At 33.0% G+C, this 25,322-nt stretch overlaps 1 protein-coding gene across 1 annotated transcript; it reads right to left on the bottom strand.

The window, feature by feature from the left end:
- Positions 1-997: 997 nt before the first annotated feature.
- LOC108739204 lies at positions 998-25,076 on the bottom strand. The gene is made up of 4 exons (XM_018472995.2): positions 24,968-25,076; positions 4,821-4,921; positions 3,640-4,040; positions 998-1,565 (listed from the first exon to the last, which is right to left on the bottom strand). Exons 2-4 carry the CDS (start codon positions 4,912-4,914, stop codon positions 1,407-1,409), a joined length of 654 nt encoding a protein of 217 aa, XP_018328497.1. The 5' UTR covers positions 4,915-4,921; positions 24,968-25,076; the 3' UTR covers positions 998-1,406.
- Between the last annotated feature and the right edge of the window lie 246 nt (positions 25,077-25,322).

The following is a 25,322-nucleotide window of genomic DNA, read 5'->3' on the forward strand; positions in this document are numbered from 1 at the left end:
AGAGACTCGAATCTCTGAATTAACAATTTTATCGTTCGAGTCTCTCATACAGAGACTGTGAGAGATCCATAAAAACACCTAGGCAATAACTGAGAGACTATGAAAGATTGTGAGAGACGCTCTCAGAGACGCTAAAAAACTCTGAAAGACTCTGAGAGCCTGGAGAGAGACTGAAAATTTTTGTCTAGAGGCCATTGATTAAGTTTTAAAAGACTTTTACGATATTGGCAAAATTCACTCATTCGCTGTAGTCCTTGATAGGGATACACGGGCTGGTTTTATTTTTATGTAATTTCGTATATTTTATATGTATGTATAGACAAATGTTTCTACCTTTTTTATTCATCATCTAAGCATTTAATTCTTTTTTTGTTTTAGACCGTTGCAGGAATAATTACCTATTTGGTCTTTGCGTTAAGTTTAAGTAGTGATCAACACGATTGGTAGACTACAATATATTCGTATCAACTAGAAGAAGATCCTTGGGGAAGGACAAATGAGTGGGCTAAGAATTTCTTTAGATTGACACAAATAATCTTCTATATGTGCAGCCAATTGTAATTATGTTACCTTATTAATTAAGATGATCATTTGTTCACGAAAACCACAATTTTACTGAGCTTTCCCTATATGTAGATAGTAAATTGTACGAAGGTTACAAAATTATCCTCTTCAATGAAAAGTGTCCCATAACTTACCTAACGATGTTTTGTACTTGTTTAAACTTTAATATAAAAGCTTTGTATCTTGCGGGTCAAAAGGTCACTATCAGATATTCCACCCTCTTCTGAACACCGCCCCCGTTAGATGCCCCCTGGTCCATAATAATTAATTATATATAAAATGTGAGTGTATATCGATTTGTCGATTTAATAAAACAATTCATTTTAATTATTCCTTGTGAGCTTTTTTGAAAAGCCGAATTTGGAATTCTGTACCTATAGGCTATAGGGAAAGGCAATAAAAATTGTAAAATTTATCAATAGAGTGTACTATATTAACATAATTTAATTTTACAAATACAAAACTTATCTTTAAATTAAGGAAGGAAATAATATACAAGAGCAGATAAATGTAAGACAGAAGTGGTAATTAAGAGCTTTTGGTATGAATAAAATTGCATCTGTGAATTTAATTACCTAAATAAATACTTTGTTAAATATTATGTACTATATGTGTACTTGGATGAATAGTCTGCTTAAAGGCATCGACATCTTTTAGTCTTTAATTAACAAAAAAATGATTGGAGAAGAAAATAATAATTTAACAAATTAGCGTTCGTCGGAAATTATTTTATACACTTTGTACAATGTAATTTAATAACGAATAATTTAGTTGTTGTACTAATTTCTCTTACTGTCGAACGTTGTAAACGGTAATTAAGCAAAACAGTTAAGAAAATTTTATTACAGACGAAGAGCAGGGTTGCGAGAAGCGACGAAATTAAGGAGTTCTTCGCTATCTTCGCAAACGAATGGTTTAACGTGATGGCAAGCGACGTCGTGCCATTTAAGACCGTCATTATAGAAATTGTTTAAAATTGCAAGGCAGGATTCATCATTACCCTGAAACAAAGTAAATATAAGCTTTACTAAAATTGGATTAGGAGTTACTTAAAATTAAATATTACAATAAAAAAAATCAAGAAATATGTAATGTCAGATCTCGTTTAACAAAAGATCAGGAAAAAACAAAATAAAATATCCGAATATCTTATTCGGTAAATACTTATTTAACTGAGAAGATAGAAGTTGTGTGACACACAGACATACAGACGAAAGAATGAACAAAGAAGACAGACCGAAACTAAAAAGGTTCCTAGTCGTTTAGTACACAAACCCAAACATCATGACGATTTCTATGAGAAAGATAACGAAAACTGGAAAAAGCAGGCGATTTTCATTATTTAGGAAACCAAATAAGTCAGGACGGAATAGCGGTACGGACATAAAACTAGAGATGTGCAAAATGTTTTTTTTTAAGTATTTAAATACAAAATGCAAATACTTTTTTGATTTGTTATTTCAAATGTAAAATACGAAATAGATTTCCCTTTTGTATTTTTTGTACCTATTTAATTTTCTACATTTACTTCTGCTAAAGATCAGAGCCGAAGCAGGGTTCCAAATAATTTTATTGATGTAAAATCAACATCAATTGTTTTATATCAAAATATTTACAACCCCATTTTGCTTCTAATCTTTTGCACATTGTAATAAGAAAAAAAAATGCAATCCATAGTTTCTTTAGCTTTGGGTTCATCTAACAAGTGAAGTTTTCCGAATCGTTTTCTAAGAATTTTGGATTATACGTATTTATTAGCACACTACAATATCTTGTAGTTTTTAATTTTACACAGCTGGCGTATATCAATTCGATATTGTTTTGCGAACTGTTTTGTCGTAATTCATAGAATTTCGTAGTTCCTTGCTAAAGGTACGATAATTGGTGATTTGACAGGTACTGATATCAATTTGGAACTACATGAAACTTGACATTGAACCCGGAAAATAATATGGATCCAATATTTTAGATTATCCATTTCCAAGGAGTTTAGAATTTTTTAGGCTCTCTTAGTTAAAGAATTAGATTGCCCCCTTTTAAGTTTCTAATACCTTCAATAGTCAATGTAAGCAACTTTCATTCCTCATTTTATATAATGTTTGATCGGTAATACTAGAAAAAATTTTAAAGGCAAAAATGTATTTTGCATTTTACAAATAGAAAATACGTTTGAAAAAGTATTTTAAATGAATTACAAAATGCTTTTCTCAACAAATCGCATCTCTGCATAAAACAAAGAAGAGGATGATAATGAAAATATCGCTGATGCAGATGGTAAAGTCAATAAGAGAGAGGATAGTTAGGATGGCAGGATGAAGGACTAGATAGAGACGTACAAGAAACAACAACACGAGTGAAGAAGCGTGGAAGGTTAGCTCAGAAAGAATTGAATTGCCTGTCTTCGGACTGATGACCGTATCATGATGATGATGATGATGATGCATAAGAATCCTTACAAATTTTCATGAGGGTTTTACTGTTGGAAAGAACAAATTACGATGAAATATCTTAGGCTCTCATGGCCTGTGTCTACTTTCAGTAAATTATTTGGCGTGTTTGATGGTTACACCCCTGAGATAGTCAATCGGTTAGAGTCCTCTTTACAACATTTCATAAGTAATAGCAGCTAGCACCTGTCTCAGTGCGATTGCCACCTTGAGGATTGCTGTCGCAGTTTCGTGTGAAACTTGGAAAGGCAACTCCAACCGAGGGTCCATCTAGGTTTCAGTAGGTAGAATTCACATGGCGATGAATCCCAGTAAGTAATCTCATAATTATTAAGAATGGATTGAAGACTGTGTCAAGATTAAGTTTGGACTTATGCTTGAAGTTAAGATTCACTCAGTCTCATCGTAAAAATTAAGTACATAATGAGTAAACTGCGAGCGAAGTAGGAGATACATACAGGGTTGCTAAAAGTTAGGTAACATACAAAAAAACCCACGTCCAAACGACCAAAACTGACCATATATACGTATATATTACGCGTAACGTTTCGCATTTGTTGAAGGCTTTTTCCATTAGCGCTTTAATTTCCTTTATGAATACCTATTTAACAATAATTTGAATACGCACTTGTGCAGCCTCTCTGTTATCGGGCTGTGCTTGTCCAAATCCTCCGGTATGACTCCAATCGCCGGTGTTTCTCTGGCTGGTGGGACCAATTTTGACTCCGGAACCGGACCAGAACCATCCGAAAACATTGGCAGGTTGCAGATCGGGACGATCACATCCGGCAAAGTTGCACTTGCGACCGGATGTCCAGATGTATCTCACACCGCCGCGCGCAATTCTCTGTTTTATGAATTCATTTTCTTGGGGAGTTTCCAAGGAAACAGCGTCCATACAATGTCTTCTGCAAATGTTACGGGCGTCTAACCAGTCAACCTCTAAGTTTCTTGTTGGCGGATGCTCCCAGCTGAAGAAATAGGAATGGGCCACACCTCGAGCGTCTCTGTATGTAGCATGGCGAACACCTAAAGAATTTTCTTTTTACCTTTTTTGAATTGCAAAGGGGAAGGGAATTTCCTCTTCTGATAACACACAACCCGTTTATATCAGATTTTTTCGTTAACTTTTGGGGGAAACAGGCAAAGAAATGTGAACTTATAATAAATACTTTCTTTTATTGATTATAAAAATAAAATTATAGCATTTTGTTTAAGATACTCTAAGAGACACGAACAATTTAAATATTAAAAAAAATTAATTGTTGAATGTAGGCTTTCACGGCCGGCGCCTAGTTGATCAATTAAAAAATTGTGCAATAATCGTTTTTAAATATTTTTTGTTGCTATAAAAATTCAAACAATATTGTGTCAGTTACACATGTAATGTAACAACAGTAGTGTAACATACATTTCTATTGCCTTTACAATTTTTCAGAACATTTTGACGATTCTTCAGAAGTTGCACAATTACATAAACCCTTATTCAAATACTAGGCACTGCTAATTGTAAGATGAGGGTGAAGGGTGCAGACGAGGACTAACTGATGTAAATTCGTAAAATCTAATGACATTTTTTCGTCTCCACTATTCGTCTTTTTGTCTATGTGATTCTAATTTTTTTTATCTTGGATTTAAAAAACTCCCCGTTGTTCAACCTTTGTTGAACATCATACCTTACTCAATAATCCATTTGTGTTTTTATGTTAGTAGATACGTAGTAATATTTCAACTAACTTCTGAAGAAGTCACAGTACAAAGTGACAAAGAATTATCAATGCAAGAAGGACTATTTCATGATATTCTTACGATTTGCACAGCTTCTAGGATCAGGTAAAGCCAGTCTCCTCTGTGCAGTTATCAGGACAGCTCCCACGACTAGGAGCAAAATTTCTCTCAACATATTGAATCTGTAACAAAGGAAAAAGTATTTTATGAACATATATATTCGAGTCATGCTATGTGTTCAGAGTATAGACCGTTATTCTTGATGAAGGTAGTAAAGCTCCTGTATGCAATTTTAGAATACTTTGCAAACATACAAGGCGGCGTTCTGTTTGTTTAATAGTGGACCCTTCGAGGATGGCATCAATTAAACTAGTTTATAGAGGTAAAGGTCCAGGAAGGATCCTTTACGATCTCCAATAGTTATGCATGTGAACAGTTTATGTTCAGCAAATTAGCCCACGCGGTTCACAGGGATAACAGACTCAGATAGCAATATGCTTATCGTAGTAATTTTCACCACGTATAAATACTTTGTTCAGATTTAATCAATTCAATTATTATTAATTCAACGTTCCAATTATTATCGTGTAATTAACGCACATAGTGTAGCATTATTGATATAATTTGCAAGTGTATTTATCCAATAAAAGTTAGTTTAAAGTTTCAAAACTCTTTTTAAAAACTGGTTTAAGTACACTGAACGTTTAACTCAATACAGTTTCATTTTTATTATGGCGTGTTTATTTTATGGGTTTAATGTTTAGAAAGTGACGTTTGTTGATTTGTTGATGTAGCGGATTTTTCACAGGTTATAAACATCCCTCTCTTCAAAATGTTTGAGTTTGAAAATTTATCAATGGTGACATTCGTCACACCCTTGGCATTTTTTCCTAGTTTGGTGTTTTAGATATAAGCAGTGACCAAGGACCAAAGACCAGTTAGTTATTAATAATCATTCGTTTGGAGATTTACTCTTTATAAATATTTGTAAATATAAATCGAATAAGTCTACTTCGCTGTTATTCTTCTTCTTCTTCCATCCCAAAATGAAGTAACACGTCTTTTCGATTTAACAGGTGTGCTGATATTCCCTTTACAGTAGTAAGTTCCAGAATATCTACCTGAGAACATTTTACATTTCCAGAAAATCACGAAGACATGTACGAGTATTTTTTTGCCTTAATACTACGAAAATTTCTCATATTATACCGTATATTTATTGCGAATATCTTTGTATGACCATCATATAATTTATTATTTTACTTGTTTCTACTAAATCCTTTAGCTAATACATCAAAAAATAAGTGTGAACAATTAGCAGAATATGTTTTAAATAAGGAAACATTATGATTCAATTTGTTAGTAAACAACATGAATGATATTACGACTGAGTTATTGAGAAATTTCATTGAAAAGAACGCAGGAATTTAATAGTTCTCCTGGAATATGAATTGAATTAATGTCTGAGAATGCTTACATTCGAAAGTCAATGAATTATGAGACAAAAACATTTCATTCAGTAATGCGGACAAAATATTCGCATAGCCAGTGCAAAATAAATATCTTGAGGACTTGCGATCGTTTAAATGATATCTTGATAAAGATAAAATGCTTAGTGGTAAACAGGTACCGAAGGAACTTTCTCCGAAAAGTGGAATAGCAACTTTATGACCCTGGTACATTGGAGAAAAACAAACGGAGAAGAAAGTAAAACGAAGATGTTCAATAGGGTATGCCAATCGTGAACTCGATATATGTATTTATATGTTTACGGTGAATGTCCCAGTTCAGAACATAAATCATTTAAGCGAAAGTTAATAATTTTGTGGTATTTAAGGTATCATAATCGTGGCCATGCGTGAGATATGGACAATGGACAGTCATCTCAATGAAGTGACCTTAACGTGGACTAAAAATTATGATCGTAGTCCTGACAGGGTATAAGCTCGATTCATAAAGACCACCCTATGTGGATATGAGTAGGACTGTTGCGCTTTTTTTAAAAAGGACCTGATAAGGAAATAAAAATTAGGACCTAATAGGGAAATTCAAAGAACCCTATCAAAACCTGATCGCAAATTCATTATTAAAATAGGCCAGTTTTAAGATAACCATAGATTTATTGATAAAAATTTTCTGACATCGTATAAAAGGGCTGGTAAAATTGTAATTGACATTTAACAAGAAGGATAATCCGTTTTCTCTTCGATAGTCATCTGATGATATTTAAATTCTGGCCAATCAAGTTTATCCACACTCAATCCTGATCAGAATTTAATTATATTTACCTTGTAAAGCATGAAATGATCTATTCCTGATAAAATCCTAGCGTGGAAAACTTGATTTCATCAATGTTTTACTTTGATAGGATAAACTGTGGACATCCTGATTTGGACCTGATAAGTATATTCTTATATCGGATATCTTTATTCAGTCTTCATTAGGACCTCACTGAGAATTCCTTAAACTGGACAGCCTTATAAGGTCCTCACATATATCGGGCTAACCTGCTTCTAAATAATTTCTAGTCGGGTTCACTAAACGACGACCAAATGGTTTTACTTTTAAATACTCTTTGTTCTGCTGTATTCAAACGGGCTGCAATGAGCGCCAGATTGAACTGTCAAGAGCCCATAGACATAAAAACCCTTTTGGAGTATGCAAATTTGGTAATTTACAAAATGTATACACAATACTGTACCTACTACTCAAAAGCGTTATCTACTTCCGGCTAAAAATCGCTTTCAGATTTTTTCTGTCCTACTTTCGCCGGAAAAAGTTACATAGCGTTTCGACTGTTCCTCAAATTTTTGTGTGCTTTATCAGTTTCTTGTAGGATTTCGATTTTTGTGGATATTTAATACGAAAAAGCTCATGGAACATAATTTAAGTAGGATAAAAAAGTGAGGTATTATATCAAGATAAGGTAGAAAGTGAAATAAGAATATAAAAGGATAGAATAATGAGAAAAAACAAATGAAATTGGGTAGTTTTGTTGAATCCCTATTTTGTGGGGGCTCTGAGCACCGGCCTCACATTATTCATCAAATCGTTACATTACTCTCCAATGTTTAAAAGCTTTAGTACTGCTTCTGGATTAAATAACTTTGAATTTGGAAATAACTGAAGTAAATATAGAACTGTCATCCAAACATCCACAATTACTTGAAATAAAGTCAATCAATCAGGTAGCCATTTACAATACATGACACCGTATTCCATCATCGATGAATCGGCCCTTAGTATTCTGTGTCAGAAGTGGGTTTGACGGATGCTAACGCCGTATGTTCCGGATTCCTTACGGTAACGTATAGGTACGTACTCTTTAAAATGAACATACAGTAGTGTTCAAATATGAGTAACTGTTATCGACATGAAAATAACAACCTTATTTAATAGATTACAATCTTGACAAAGCCCTGAAAGCGAAACATCAATTATTGATGGCATTCCAAATAGTAAACTAGTTTAACCCTATATCTGCTTTGAATTCCCACAAAGGCCATAGGACTGTAAGGATAGTGAATCGGCCCCAGGCGTATATCTAGATTATATTTGAAAGTATATTGGTACTAATGAGATACCTTAGTCCTGAAAATTTTAGACCTCTATTTTGGTATTTTAATAAATCAAAAAAAAACGAAAAATCAGAAAATATTTTTTTTCTCAAAAACGGCTTAACCGATTCGAATGAAATTTATAGACGTTATAGAGATATATAAGGCCTATACTCGGAAAAAATAACAGCTCATAACTAGGGTTGCCACCCGTACTTTATTATAAAGTATTGTACTGCTTCGACTGTACGTACGTTATACTTTACAAGACACATAAAGTACGCAAAAATACTTTATTTAAAGCCTTAAGTAAACATCGTAATTTTGTAAGCGATTATTCGAAATTCAGAGTATTTTTACATCAATAATATTGCACAGAAAAATGGCAAACCACATTTACGGAACAACTTGATTTCCCAAATCTGTTCAAAGAAGTGTCACTTTTGCTGTCCGTTCCGGCCACTTCAGCATTTACAGAAAGAGTATTCTCTGTTATGAACACAAAGTGGCGAGGCGACAGGAATAAAGCTTCATTAAAACTAATTAAAAATGAACTTTTAGTTTACTTAAATCTTTGTTTGCCATGTTTAGAGACTATTAATGTATTTAAGAGCAACAGCAATTTGTTACTGGCTGCTAGGTGTAACAAAAAATATGATTTTAAAAACAAAAAATAAAATACTTTATTTTTATGCTGAGTACTTTTTTTTAACCTTTTAGTCGAGAAATACTTTATGTAAAGCCTGAAAAGGTGGCAACCCTACTCATAACCTTTATAATAATAATTAAAAACAGACGATTTTTTCTAAAATATTCTTTTTCTTTATGATAACATTCTAGAACAATTTTGTTTTCTTTTGTTATTAGATTGATAAACAAATATATAAAAATAAAATAAAATTTGCACGAGTCTCTGATCGAAGCAGCCATGTTCGTCCAGCTTTTTTAAACACCACTGTAGCTATTTTTACACGGCTTAATGACCAGCAGAGACGGACTTAATACTTACTGGTGCGGCTTCCGGAGAAGAACCGTATGTGGGTTATGTATGCAATGCAATGATGACCGAAGCCGCAGTCAGTAATTGATACGACTTTCACGGTCAGTGCTGACCAAACTTGAACCATGTCACCAAGTCCATATATATACATGCATACATTTTTATATATTGTCACTACATGAGCAATCGCATGCACTTTATTTCGTATAATACACTTTATACTTTTGAAGAGGTGAAAAACTGATGGCCATTTCGTTAGCAAAAAAATTTAGTATTTAACAGAATATAATTTAAATGTACATATATAAAATAAAGTCGTTTTAGTTACATTATTTATAACTCAAGAACAGCTTAACCGATTTGACTGAAAATTGGTGGAGAGGTAGTTTACAACCAGGAAACGGACATAGGATACTTTTTATCCCGTTCCCGTGGGGGTGGAGGAGTAGTATAGAGGATTTGCAATGTTTAAATGGAACATATATTATTTGTCGTCAGATTTACTTGAAACTTGATCGTAATGGTCTCTCATTTAATTTCTGTAAGACCTATCTCGACATTTTAAAAAATTCAACCTCCAAAGGTGTTGCAATTTTTGTTTGGGACATACTTTATTTGTGGTTGAATTTACTTGAAACTTGGTATATATGCTGTTTGATATTATTAATCAAATGCAATTTTGCAAGGGGTATATTTTATTTGTACTCGGATTTACTCGAAAGTTGCTCATTGTTGAAATTAAGGAAATACGTGTTTTGGCAATTTTTAAAAATCAACCCTTAATGATGAAATGTAAAACGTAATAGCTAAGAACTTGGCTTTAATGCTCTTTCATATAAAATTAGTGATATACATACCTATTTAAACATTTTACAAAATTCTACCTCTTTAGGAATCTGAAAGGGGTTTGAAAAAGTTTGCATGTTTGGTTTTGGTCCGATTTACTCGAAACTGGCTAAACAATTCAATCTCTGTTGGATGGGATGAGTGGCGAAGAGGAGTTGCAATGTTTAAATGGAACATGTAATATTTGTGGTCAGATTTACTTGAAAACTTGGTTTTAATGGTCTCTCATTTAATTTCTGAAAGACCTATCTCAACATTTTAAAAAATTCAATCTCAAAAGGTGTTGCAATTTTTGTTTAGAACATACTTTATTTGTAATTGAATTTACTTGAAACTTTGTGCATATGCTATTTGATATTATTATTCAAATGAAAAGAGGTTTCCTTGGGGTATATTTTATTTGTACTCGGATTTAGTCGAAGGTTGCTGATTGTTGAAATTAAGTAAATACGTGTTTAGACAATTTCTAAAAATCGACCCTTAAGGATGAAATTTTCTTGCTACGTTTGTATGTGAAATCTAGGATGACATTACATAAAATTAAAACGCTGTAAGGGTAAATTGGGAGTTAAAAGGTTTTATGTAGAAACAATATTAATTTCTGCGAGCGAAACCGCGGGAAAAAGTTAATTATTTAATAAAAATTGTGAATATATACATATATTTTAATGTAAATAGTTGTTGGTTAACAACCATTGTAGGGTTTTATTGTTATCTATTCTCACCCACATTATTTTATCACGATAAAGTACAACAGTACCGTGAAAGAAAAGTTTTAAGAAGAAGTTACCCGTAGAAAAATTTCCATTGAATTTCTGTGGGAATCAATGGAAAATTTGTAAATTCCATTCAAACCCATTTGGCATAAATGGAAAAATAATTGTTTCCATTTACATTAATTCCATCAATATTTACATAGGAAAAATTTCCATTGATTTTCAATGGGAACCAATGCAAAATTTATAAATTCTATTTAAAACCATTCAATATAAATGGAAAAACAATTGGGTACCTAAAAATGGAGAACATCTGGTTTGAGATGATTAAAACTTATTAAAAAAAATGGAGAAAAACGCGCTGAAGTTAATGTGATTGTCAAAGCAAGTTATAAAAAAAAACTCATAGGTATTCATCTTGATTAAAACGAATGTCATTTAATTACCACTAACAATAATTAAAGGTAAAAAATAAAGAATTGACACTAGGATTTCCATTGGGTTCAGGAATGGAAATCCCATTCATCCCTTTGGCAATTCTCCATTTATTACCATTAATTATTATCACTGGTAATTAAATGGCACTTTTTTAATGGAAATAGAATGGAAATTTTTCCTACGGGTATGTCACGCAAAATTCGCATATTTTTCACCCCCTCCCTTCTTTTTTGTGACGCAGCATCGCTTTTGTTTTAGCCCCCATTCTAATAATAGGTAGGTACTTACATACTTTACAACCTCTCATGAATCTACTTTATTACGCTTAATGAAGCAAATAGAAATCATAAACGTCAGCTGTAAATAAATTGCCCTCTCAACTGTAAAAAAAAAAAGATATTCAGTTCTCACATCTTCATCGAAGAAGTAATATGATTAAAAAATATCTTGTTCTCATTTCTCCACATTGACTGATTAGCTTACGCCACATCTGTCATCAAATATGAAAGGCATCTCTGCAAGGTCACATTTTTATGCGACAGCGATGAAAAGTGATGATCGAACCTGATATTATTGAAAAAAGAATGCGTTAATGAGAAATGTGTAAAATGTGCATGTGTTAGAAGGTTAACGCGTTGTTGTGAAAACACATGAAAACGTTTTTCTATTGCTGTCAATTACTAGATTTTAAAAATATTATACTGTCCTTAAGCAAAAATAGATTCTCCTTAAGTAATAGCACACTAAACAGTAAATTTAATTCAACGTCCTTTACCATGATGGTAAATGAAAACATACTTATGCAGTTTCATTTAATTCCACTTCTTCGTAACAGTGAGATTATGACTGAGTTCAAAAAATAAAAATAATTTTAACGACTCTAACCCAAAGTCCTTCGAGATGGCCGGGTCAAATTTTATTAGTAGATATGACTCGAACAAAGTGAATAACCCTCCAAATTTTTAAATTAACCAATCACGGACATAAAAGCGATTTCTTCTTGTTAAAAGCGCCCCGATCTTATGGTATTCTGTGTTTTATATGTAAGTAAATCCAGCGCTTTCTCCATCCTAAGTTGTCTGGCTTCGTAAATATAGAAAGTTGGCGAGACATCCTCTAGTTTTTCGTCTCCTAGCCTAAAAACTTACTTTTACATCCCTAGCATGCCAAAATTTTTATTTTATTTTTATTAATTTTCCTGCCTACCATACTTTTTTATCATTACCGCTTCCATTTTATTTAAAGCTATTTCTAACTCTTTCTTGCAGATGATAATACCAGTATATCATCCGCGAATGTAATCATAAGCGTGCTATCTTTCCTGCCTTTAATACTTACTATTAATCGTATCTTCCATATACAAATTAAGAAGTAGCGAAGATAACCCATGTATGAAATACCGGAGTTGACGACAGGTCCAAACCTGGACCAGTAGTGTGAAACTAAGCATTGATTTGTCAATATTGGATCAATATTCGGCGAATCCTCAAATGCCAAACTTCGATACATTAAGTTATGCCAATTCTGGTCCAGTAGTGGGCAGCCAAGGTTCGGCACACTAAGGTTTTGCCAAGCTATGCAGTTTCAAATACCGAGGAATTAATTACGAATTTCTTACAATTTTCATTATCCGACAACATCAGTAAATGTTGGTAACATAAAAATCAATAATTTTGCAAAAAATTAACATCTCAGAACGTTTTAAACATTAAAACCAAGTTTACTAAATGTTGTTCGTTGGTATTGACGTTGCTTATCCAGTCGTAGACCAGGCTTGGACCAAAATAACAAGCCAGGCACTTGTCATGCTTGGTCCAATATTGGAAAATTTTGGGTCAATTTTGGGTCAAACTTGGTTTACCTCACTGTTGACTTTCTATTTTTCTATCAGTCAAAGCATTTTTTATTTCAGCTCAGCAGTTTCAGAATTATTCACTACATGTAAATAACGGTTCAAACTTACATCTTTATAATAATGTTGCACTATATTTAAAACTTTAATTTAACTTTAGTATAAGTAATTGTATGGTTATCTCATCATTTCTTAACAATTTCAACAATCGAAAAATGAAAGTGTTAATTAAAAAAAATACTGAAATTTTTTGTAACAAATATCTAATTTTCTGGAAAATATTTGCAAAATTACCTACTATCTTACAACAATGTTTGCAATTAAGAGTAATTACCTGGATTAGGGATATAAATTATGAAGGAAACTACTACTGCTTCGTAATTCGTTTTCCTTAAACCGCTTATTTGTGTCCAAAAGTTTGTTGCACTTGATAAGCTTGTGCAAGTCGATGGCTAAATAATTATAGTAGTGGTTACTGTAAGTGCGAACATTGTTTTCATTAGATTGTATTGAAAGGAGTATATATAGCTATCAAAAGGGTTACACAATCCACAGTTAATCCATAATTGGCGCTTCTTTACCAAATTATATGCTTGCTTTCCTGCCTTTCCGATTGACCTGTTTTTGTTGCATAAACAACATCAATAACAATCTGATCAAACTTAATACAGCAATTAATGAACCCACCTTAAATGGTTCAATGACGCAATTTGCAACTATACTTATGATTGCAATAATCATTTGATGTTTAACTACGTAGGTACCTAAGTATTATTTTTTATTGGACAAGGTGAAAAATATCATCAACTACCTACATTAAGATAATGAGAAAAAATTATAATTGTTTAACTTTATTTATAATTTGATTGAAAATTTTAAAAAGAGTTGTCCATTATTAATAATAAGTTTCGGATTAATTCTCAGTCAAACGGGACATATAACAAGGGTGAAAACAACTGTCCCCTTAAAGGTGACAAAACATAGTAGTACTTACAAATTACAAAAGTTACTCGTTATTATTCTACTACCCTGAAATTCAATCCAAAGATTTTCATAAAATGCCTGCGACGCACTGATGAGATCCAAAAAGATCGAAATCGCGATCCGCGTCTGGCAGTTTCGACAGAATACAGACCACTTCGAATTATTTTATTCCATTACGGTAACGTGCCTATCACGTTGAGGTGAGCTATGCCGGGATTAGTTTCAGCAAATAGATATCCATATTTTTAAATGGACCTTGTTGGAGCATACGTAATCCTCAAATGTAGCATCGTACTACAGATGGCGCTCACCACGCCATTTGTGGTATTTTCGAAAACGTGCTGTTAAGACAGTAGGTAAAGGTTGGTCTGTGTTCTGTCGTAGCTGCCTGCGACGCGCTGATGAGATCCAAAAAGATTGAAATCGCGATCCGCGTCTGGCAGTTTCGACAGAATACAGACCACTTCGAATTATTTTGTTCTATTTTCATAAAAGATCATCATTTTTAATGTTAAATGAAGATACTAGAGCGTTAAAAAAAATGATGGTATCAATATTGGAGCCAATAATGATATCTTATTTAAAATAATATTTCACGATTCAATCCCATATAGATTTTAGTCTCTCCATTTATCAAAAAATTATTAATCATTTTACTTTTGAAGTCATACTTCTTTTGGCATGTTGAGAGTAGAATTTTAGAAGGGGATGGAAGTTGCGCGCGCAAGAAGGAATAAAGTGGAAGTTTAGCATGAAACGCGCAATTGTATACGACAATCGTCAACAACATGGTTTAAAAACATATTTATTGTTATCTAAATACAACGATTAAATAAACATGTAAATAGAAGTGTAATTTCTAACGTTTGTCTAGAAGTACATACATGTAGGTAATTAACCCTTCTAAATTCTTCCAGGACACTTCCTTTTACATCAATTTAACCAAAATAACTACATTAAACACCTTTGACATATGTACTTATGCACTTCAAACAGAACGGCACTTGACATGTAAATTATTATGATATCATACGTGGTAATTAGGATCCAACATGAGTATTACACCATTTAATATTTTTGTCATGAAGGTTATCTGCTTCACAGAACAAACAACTTCCGTGATCCCCGTAATTTGTGAACACTCTTTTATTTTTCAATTAAAACCAACGATATAGCAACTGTCTGTTACTGTTAATACCTCACCTTCTTTGAAGTGCCTATTTAATTAAATAATGAGTTTCTTTTTGAAAGAAGCGCTATAAAGATGCTGATCTTCGGCTGTTAACTATATCCAATGTTCCCTTCTTATTTTATATTAGATTAGATAGATAACTTCTTCCGTTCTTTATAATTGTAATCATTATGTTCCAAGGTAAACAGTATTTCAAAGGTCAACTTCCTAGTTTAAAATAATAAATAAACGTTTAAATAATTTTTTTATTTATACTTTGCCGGTATATTGTTTTCCATGATATTTTCTTCGTACTCTTGAAAAATGATTCTAAATTCTTGTTTTATAATTTCCCTTTCAGATAATGGTATCCTATTATTACTGCGATGTATCACTCGTATTTGGTTGGATAATCTTTATTGACCCATAAAATTATGTTCAGGATATATGTCAATATTGTTAAGAAATCTGCGTACTATTCCGCATGTATCAAGGATTACTGATTTCTGTAGAATTATGTGCAGTTTCAGCTCGACCAGACTAGCTTGTGATATTTTAGGTGTAACGCCTATTGATGATATTATTATTGGAATAATTCTAACTGTGTTCTGATTCCACATTCTTTTATTTCATCAGCCAAAGGAATATATTTTTGAATTTTCTCAATATGTTTATTTATTAAGATTTTCAGTGTTTGGTACAGCAACATCTTGGTTGTTTTAGTTTCTTTGATGGTCAGTGTGATGTCAGGTCTGTTATGATTAACTTTTTTGTCTATAATTATGTCTCTATCCCAATAAAGCTTGTCTAAATGGTTTTCTAATACATTTTGTGGTTTGTATTTATAGTACGGCTCTATCTGATCTATGAGATTAAAATTTTTGGCTAACAGCGAGTGTATCTGTTTAACAACATTATTATGCCTGTTGAGGTATTGTCGGCTGGTTAAAAATGAGCAACCCCCAGTGATGTGATCAATTGTTTTGCGAGATGCTCGACATGCGTCCGATGAAATTGTGAGATTTTTAATAAGTAATATATTTTTCATAGTTTTTTGTTTTTATTATTTTGTCCTGAATCGCTATCATGAATCCCTCAGTTTCTGAGAATATGTTTTCTTTTTTTAACCACATATTAGAAGCTTCTATATCTACATGTTCCTGCTGTTGTTGGTTCGGGTATTTTCCATGAAGCACTTTTGATTTCCACATTTCAATTTTTAATTTTTCTTTCATAATTTTGTTCTCAGGATTAAAATCTACATCATTAAGGTTTAGTGATGTACCAGAGGTTGAAATGACACAGATTGAATTATGTAATGAACTATCAGCACTTCTTGCTCTAAAATATGACCGCAAATTAATAATCTGTTTGTAATGTAGATTTTTAATATCAATTATTCCTCTTCCACCTAATTGTCTTTTGATTGTAAACCTTTCAACAGCAGAGTGTATGTGGTGCATGTTGTATTTGTTGCACTTAGTTCTAGTTAGCCTATTAAGTGAGTCTAAATCAGTATCAGACCAACGAATTATCCCGAAGGAGTAAGTGAGTACCGGTATGGCATATGTGTTAATAGCTTTAACTTTGTTTCTACCTGATAGAAGTGTTTTAAGTATTTTGTTTAACCTAGTTGTGTATTTGTTAGTTAATTCTGATTTAATTTTAGTATGATCTATATTTCGACTTTGATTATAGCCCNTATTATTAATTAATTACTTATTAAACCTTTTGCAATCAAAATGAAAACGCTTTTAATCGCCATTTCCACGTATAAATTGCATAATAGAAAAATGCTTATTTTCTGTTAAGCGAATTTACTAATATATACGTAAATGTTTACCAATTATTTATAACTAATATGCCTATTGAGGTTTCAAGTAATAGCTCTCATTAACAAAATATACATTTATATGTATACACGTTTGTATATATATATATCAGTAACTGGTAGCATTTATATTTTTAGCAAGTAAGTACCTAAATACATTCAATTAAAATTTTAATTATTTGACGCCTTTAATTTATGGATTATAAAGATGACTATACGTTTTATTGCATGCATTTATTTTAATGATCAAAACATCAGCACGTCGGACTCCACAAAGATGCTGCATTGGGTAACCACCACGATGTGATGAAATGTTTCATATGAAATATGAACGTTGCTCTTATATTCCAACAGAACATTCACTTTACGAAATTATGTAACTATGCAGAACATCGTTACTCTTTCGTTTTACGGGCGAAAACGGGATAATCACACACGACTGCTTTCTTGATGTTGCAAAATTGCCATTTGCTTGACCGGGGCCTTCCAATATAGCCATAACACGAGTGTGTAATTATTAAGGCTTGCTTTGTAATTTAAACTAGTTTTTGGCCAATAATTAATCGAATGATAATTGATCACTTTAGCTCCGTTCAATAACAAAACATATGAAAAGGAATTAAGCAATCCTGTTCCTAATTTATCTTTTTAAAAGATGTGCGTCCAACCAGTTTTGAAGCCGAAGGCCTTAAAATGATGATGGTACCTACTTCATGTATACATACATGATTTTACGTTTGTATTATATATAGGGTGTCCCAGTTATAATAATTAATATTTATACCACAGATTCCTACGGACATTTGGAACTTAAAATGTTATAACACTTTTGACTTTTGAAACAAAATAAAAAATTATAACAGTTTTGATGCCGGCCCTGCACAATCACAAATTAATTACGATTGCCAGCTGATCGTAGAAAAATTCACCTTCAGTAGGTCGAAAATACCTGCTTTTTGGGGTAATGTTTATGTTTGGTATTAAGTTACGGATCAGCCGAAGAAAATGCACTCGCGTTAAGGTCCATTAGATGACTGAACATGTTAGAAAAACTATGATGATGAAAATCCCATGATCGTAAACTGAAGTGGACCTAATGTAGCCCATGACGTCGAGTATTATGTTATTTTAAACCGAGCGGCATGGCCTAGAGGTCTAGACCATTGCTTAGCATTCGGGAGGACGCCGGTTCGATTCCGGGTCCGTCTGCCTTGGTCCAAGTTTTTCTGTGGTTTTCTTGGACCACATAGGCAAATGCTGAGGCAGTAATATTCCACAGATAATCTTTCACTCTCTTCTGTCTTCATTTCGTCCCTCTGGTCTTTCTCACCCTAACAACCACCACCACCCACCCATTCCCACGATTTCTGAAAGCAGGCTGAAGAGGACCTTCCGCCCTACCTTCCGGCATAGTCCGGAGGGACTGCCCGCCCACCAGCATTACTGGCTGGTGGGAATGAAACACCCAAAAGTATTTCTTTTTTTGTTATTTTAAATAGAAAAGAAATTTTAACGACTACGGAATAGTTAGAAGCGGAGCACAAACAACCCTGACCATCCAGCGTTTGGTATAGGTTTGTAACATAACATACTAGTGTACGAAAACAAATGTATGTGTTATGGTTGTAAAAGTTGAGACAAGATGCAAACCTAGTTTGACCATTCACATGTGTTAAACGTTAGTTTTGCCTGGCAGGGCTCATTAACCCCACGTGGGGTAATACAAGGATGTGTCCAGAAGGACCAAGTTGGTTATTTTGTTTACATTATATATAAAAAACTAAGTGACTGGAATAAATACACATAATGCCGTAGTTTCTAACAAGTTGTTCAGTTTGCTTTGGATTGTTGTGGAATTTACTTGTTTGTTAGTCTTAGTTTATTTATTTAGTGGACATTTCATAAAAGACTATTACAATAAAGACAATCAGTAGTGTGATAGTGCATTCTAGTAGGGTTCTTATTCAACCGTCAGTTGGTGGTGAGTTACATTACCAATGCCTATCGTATAATTCGAAATATTCCCGGTATCTGGGCCAAAATTCGCAGCAACTGGGTACGTCGCTGTCAGTGTTGCATAGAAGCAGACAATTTCAACATTTTTAATAAAAGGTACGCTTTTTTTTTACAAGGTGGAAGTGCATTTGGCTTCTTCCCGATAGGTACTTGTTACATCCACACTAGATCAGCTGAGCGACGTTAGTCGCCTACATCCAGGCCCGTAATGAAACAAATTGTACGTTCAAATTTACAAAGACGATTTGCGAGCTCAATTGTCACTGGATCGAAAAATTGTATAATACTTTTTTGTTGTATTTTGTGTCAGGAAGCCATCGTCTTTTTTTTTAATTATTATAAATGGGACACCCTGTATTTTTCATTTTCTTTTCATTTTGAGGGATATACGTCTCTTTGTTTCATTTCCAAGTTAATTGTCGCAAACGTTTCGATACATATCTTGACGTACGTGTGTGATCGTATCTTAGAAACAGCGCTCGCTAATTATTCGCAGTGCACGCAAACAGTAGTTAGCGAGTTGGATTCGTGTCACAGCTCCCGCGAGGTAACATTTCCATTCCGTGCTCCTCTTTGTTTTCAAATTGCTGCAAGAAAATGAATAAACGTTGCGAAAGTGATATGCATTATTTCAGGATTACACTGCGACCACATACAATCGGTCTAAATCAGAATATAATTGCACTTTCTTGACAACAAAATTATGCGTCCGTTGTGCAACCGTTTAATATCACAGAGCTTGTTAAAATTTCTGACGTGAAACAAGGATCGTTTAATAAGAAAATTGACAGAAAATGCTTAATTAAGGCTTCTGGAATGGCTTTTCTATGCTTGAAGTCTACAATATAAATAGACAGTGGCGGCTCGTAGCTGAAATCAGTGGGGGTGTTGCTCTACAGGATGTTTAGCCTTTATTTTAAGGTTGTAAGAAAGGAAACAAAAATCAAACCCACGAGGAGTAAAAAGGTATCCGCCCCTGTGTTGTGTGCTCTGTGTTCTCCACAATACTTTTCAACCTTGCCTGCAGCTTCCTATGTGGATATTGACAGAAAATACTTAATTAAGACTTCTGGAAAGTGCTCTCTATGCTTGAAGTCTACAGTAAATTAGACAGTGGCGATTCGTAGCTAAAATCAGTGTAGGTGTTGCTCTAGATGGTGTTTAGCCTTTATTTTAAGGTTGTGAGAAAGGAAACAAACATCAAACCCACGAGGAGTAAAAGAATACCCTCCACCGCACACCAGAGTAGACACTTCAGAAGCAACTGTGTTGTGTGCTCTGTGGTCTCCATAATACCTCTCAACCTTGCCTGCAGCTTCCTATGTGGACATCAGCACAACAGTCAAACATTTCCACACAAAGATTTCTGCATCTTTTTCATAAACTAGAGGGTGACTATTGACATCAGTCATCATCAGCTGGTGGGACACACACTCTACTCTTTTCCATCTTAAACCAATCTTCGCATTTTTCTAACGCTACAACATCCGACGTCCCTATAACCATTTGTGAACAGTAATCTAATTGTAATCTATCTCTGCTATTCTTTACCCCTGCTCCTATTTCCAATATATCTCTCACCACCCCTTCTTGTCTATTATCTTCTCGCTTTTAGTTCTTCTACTCTAATTATAGTACCTCCACGTTCCTAACCTTTTCTATCTATGTTACTGATGATATCATAACGTGACGGTTCACCGTTAAAGTTAAGAATAACGTATTATGCAAATATTAAAAAAATAATCAAAGAAAAAAAGACATATTAAATATATTAAATGTTATTGATGATATCAAATTAAAATATGCAGTTCTACAGTGTCTGTTCGCTGGCCGTTGTTGATGGATCGTCATACTTGTTAGGTTTATTTTACTTACAATGTATTTTATAAAGTTCAAATATTCAGCTGTGCACTTTTTTGTAAAACGTAGTGAATTAATAAAAAAATTTTAGAAAACTCGATTGAGTAAGTTCCACCAATTTATTTTTTAAATACTCGCCAATATTATTATGATCCCATATATTTTATGTTTGTCAAATTTAAACCCAATATTTTCCACCATTTCGATGCTATTCGACTATGATAAACGAATTATTCTCATAGGAATTTTATTTTCTACTGTTGGTGATGTAAGATTTCATAAAAAGCCCTTTTATAATTTAGATACGATAAAGATACTGCATATACGATTGGAGACATCAATAAGCAGTTAAGCGAGTAACCCAAACATCTTGTGCTAAATGAACCGGTTTAAGAGATAAACAAAATAATTAATTTAACTCATTAACTTCTTTATACTATGGTCAAATCAGATGCCACTGAAAATTCCAAAAAAACTTTACCAATTTCGAATAACGGGGGGGTTAACCTCATTGATCGGTACAACTGTCAAATGACAAAATAGAGAATGATATTAACCTGCTTGTATTCTCTTAATCTCTATACCATTGTCTACTATAACACATTCAAGTGCATGTCGTTTCGTTATAGAGAGTTTTTTTGTACAGAATGAGACCAATAGAATTGCTAACACTTGACACTGAAACAAAAGTATGATGATAGATTGAGTCCGAAACGTCACTTTCACTCTTCATTATCGTCCACACACAAAGCTCAAATGTGGCGTATTGTTTTATTACAGAAAGTTAATCGGTATATTAGTTATAAGGTAAACCGTGCAAGCTTAATAAATGTACTACCTACTTATCGACAACATAATATGCGATATAATTGTAAAAAGAGTATTTCATCTATTTTAAAAGGAAAACATAAACATCAAAGTGCTATTGTGCAGACGCAAATTTATTTTTATTAATACATTTAAGGCCATAAGTTAAGACGTTAACGCGGGACTCTAAACATCAGCTTTCATACTAATTACCTACTAAATGAAGTTTAAAGTCACATAAAATTTTTAACATAACTTTTAAACGTATCTAAAGTCATTAATACATGCAATTCTTACTATTTATTAACAACTATTACCAATAACAAATTTAAATAAATTAGTAGTTCCTGTATATTGTTGAAATCATTTCAGGTAGGTAGTTTACCGACTGCAATCGTTCGTATACGGGCACCCTTATAGTCTATGATGTAACATACATTTTTGAATAGTTCTATTCCTTTCATTTTCTGTTTACATTAACTTTTTCCAAACGCTGTTTATAATTAAAACTTAATTTACTTATTTTGAATTTAAGCTTATGAAAATTACAGAAACACAAAATAAATGCTAGCGTACATTTACTGAATATTAAATAAGATTAACTTGTTTATTAACCAACCAAAGAAGGTGAATACATTAAACAAATGTTTACCTCCAATTACTTTCATCAAAAATTTCATTAAATAGTATTTTCATTGTTCAAAAGCCTTTACAACAGAAATTTATTGAGTAGTTTCTTATTTGAGAAAGTGGCTTTCTGAAAAAGACGTATCGTAGTACGGATGATGTTAAAGTTGGAATTTTATTTTGTTGAATTATAAATAGATCTCAAGACTGTTGATGTTTAACCATTAAATAGAGTTTTTATAAAAAGCTGTAAATTCTTACAGACATTAAACAACCGGTACCGTACACTAGTGACCTTTGAAAGGTAATTCTATGGGTATTTATATTTTTAAATATTTCTTATTTAATTGATACTAACACAAACACTATTTTCTAGGCTACAGTGATGTTAACAAAGAAATGCGTTGTTCATTACAACACAACTTCCTAATAGACCACCAATTTATTGTTTAAATACTCGCCAATATTATTATGATCCCATATATTTTATGTTTGTCAAATTTAAACCCAATATTTTCCACCATTTCGATGCTATTCGACTATGATAAACGAATTATTCTCATAGGAATTTTATTTTCTACTGTTGGTGATGTAAGATTTCATAAAAAGCCCTTTTATAATTTAGATACGATAAAGATACTGCAACGACGATTGGAGATATCAATAAGCAGTTAAGCGAGTAACCCAAACATCTTCAGCTAAATGAACCGGTTTAAGAGATAAACAAAATAATTAATTTAACTCATTAACTTCTTTATACTATGGTCAAATCAGATGCCACTGAAAATTCCAAAAAAACTTTACCAGTTTTGGATTTCGGGGGGTTAACCTCATAGACCAGTACGACTGTCGAAATTACAAAATAGAGAATGACATTAACCTGTTTGTATTCTCTTAATCTCAATACCATTGTCACATCCAAATACATAAGTGCATAATAGATGATAATAATAAATAAATATATATANTATATATAGAAATAATAATCCAGCAAAGTTAAAAAAAACAAAGACAAAATTGGCATACCCGACAATGCATCTTTTTGTAAAAATCACTCCTAAAGGAGATATCTCAATTGATTTTACCCTTATTTTATTCCTTTAGCTACATCATACAGGGATGTTCATCTCAACTCAATTTCGATTTTATAGTACAAAAGAATATGAATCTCCTAAAGCGAGTAAACCAAACTACGTGAGTTAAGTGGACTAATTTAGAGGATAAACAAAATCGAAAAAGTAGATCAGATTGTGTGCCATTATAAAGATTATTTTTACCCTACAACCCTTTAAATGATTTATAAAGATAATAATTAATATGAATAGGCAATTGAAATAAGATATTCTAGTCAAACTGTGAAGAAAAACATTTACATGCACCCCATATATTAAGAACAATCAGTGGTCTATCTGTCAAGACTTTTTCTCAGGAACGTGTCAAGGTATCAAGTTGAAATTAGTACTAAATATTCAGGTCTGCAATCTCTTGTAGCTGTGAAAAAATCAAACTTCTAAGTCAACTGCCGCAAGGGAATCAAACCCGATAGGGTACATCACGTTGACTTAGAACTATGAGATTTGGAAGAAGCACAAGTAAAGGGACAAATCCGTAATTTTTTTTTATTGTAATTATACGTTTTGGTGGACTGATTTGGCAGGAGGGAGAGACTTGAGTAAAACATATTCGGAAAAATCGAGGAAAAACTTCGAGACGCGATTCCCGTGACGGACAAACTATTTACATACAAGTTTGTACGAAGCCCTCAGTGCGCGAGTCGTACTCTAATTTGGTCGGTTTTTCTTAAAATGAATCTGTTAAAACTAAATGGGAAGAAATTATAGTTTTATACAGGTATCTACACGGTGAAAACAAAATGTTTAGGACAACGCAAAAATTACAATTTTCGATTGTATATGACTGAATTTACCGTAGAAATACTAAAATTTAATATGTAACTTGTAAAAATCTAAGCTTGGACATGTTTTTTTAAAAATTATTTCAAGTTTCTTAATTTTTACAATTAAATTTGTAATATCAATTAAAATACCTAGTAAATTTATTTCTGCTGGGGTTTTATTTTTACAAATTCGGGTCCAAATTGTAATTTTTATCATCTTCGTTCACGAAGCAACGGGCTAGTAGGATAAACTGTAAATATCGCTTTAATATCTAGGTAAATTTTCCTTTTTCATTTTCTCCATGTATAATACTATGTATGTATATATACATTCTTCGTGATAGTAAATACATTAAAAACGACCTTTCTTGAAATCATAAATCGTGTGATGAATCAAATGATAAAGAGCATTTTGATTTTTCACATTCTCACTATGAGTTGTAGGGATCCTTTATATAGGAACTATTTCTCAATTTTCTTTAATATTTTATTTTTTCGCGTTTTCAATTTTTTCGTGGCTAAACAATTAGGACGTAGGTACTTATACACACACTTAACGAACGCGCACAGTTACCGTAGCATCACTATTCAAAAGAAATCAAACAACGAACTTATTCAAGACTCACCTGTTGCTCTTGACCGGTGTGACGTTAAATGAAGAAACAAACGAAGAGGAACTTTCTGTGTGAACTGACGGACGCACGATGAGCACTTGTTTATAGCCGGCCTACATCCCCACAATTCCATAACCTACATACTCCCCTGTCTCATCGCAGCCGCAGCCGGCACATTCTAAGAGGCCGCGAGTCCCATGATACATACCCATACATACCCATGTCCTCAGTTTAGTCGAAGAACCTCCGCCACAGGCCATCGTTGTTGTTATAATAAATAAAGCTTGTACATGCTATCACTATCACGTGAACTATGTTATGAAAAAATCACGTGCCAGTCACCTTAATTATGTCACCAGATTCTAAG

Source organism: Agrilus planipennis, unplaced genomic scaffold (assembly GCF_000699045.2).
Source record: "Agrilus planipennis isolate EAB-ADULT unplaced genomic scaffold, Apla_2.0 scaffold174, whole genome shotgun sequence".
NCBI lineage: Eukaryota > Metazoa > Arthropoda > Insecta > Coleoptera > Buprestidae > Agrilus > Agrilus planipennis.

What these genes read in the sequence shown, in the direction of transcription:
- LOC108739204 (XM_018472995.2), bottom strand. Translation starts at nt 4,914, where the DNA reads ATGTTGAGAGAAATTTTGCTCCTAGTCGTGGGAGCTGTCCTGATAACT. An exon ending in TCCTAGAAGCTGTGCAAATC is followed by an intron (nt 4,041 to 4,820) that starts GTAAGAATATCA and finishes AAAATTCTTTAG; the next exon opens with GTGTTCGCCATGCTACATAC. An exon ending in ATAACAGAGAGGCTGCACAA is followed by an intron (nt 1,566 to 3,639) that starts GTGCGTATTCAA and finishes ACTTTGTTTCAG; the next exon opens with GGTAATGATGAATCCTGCCT.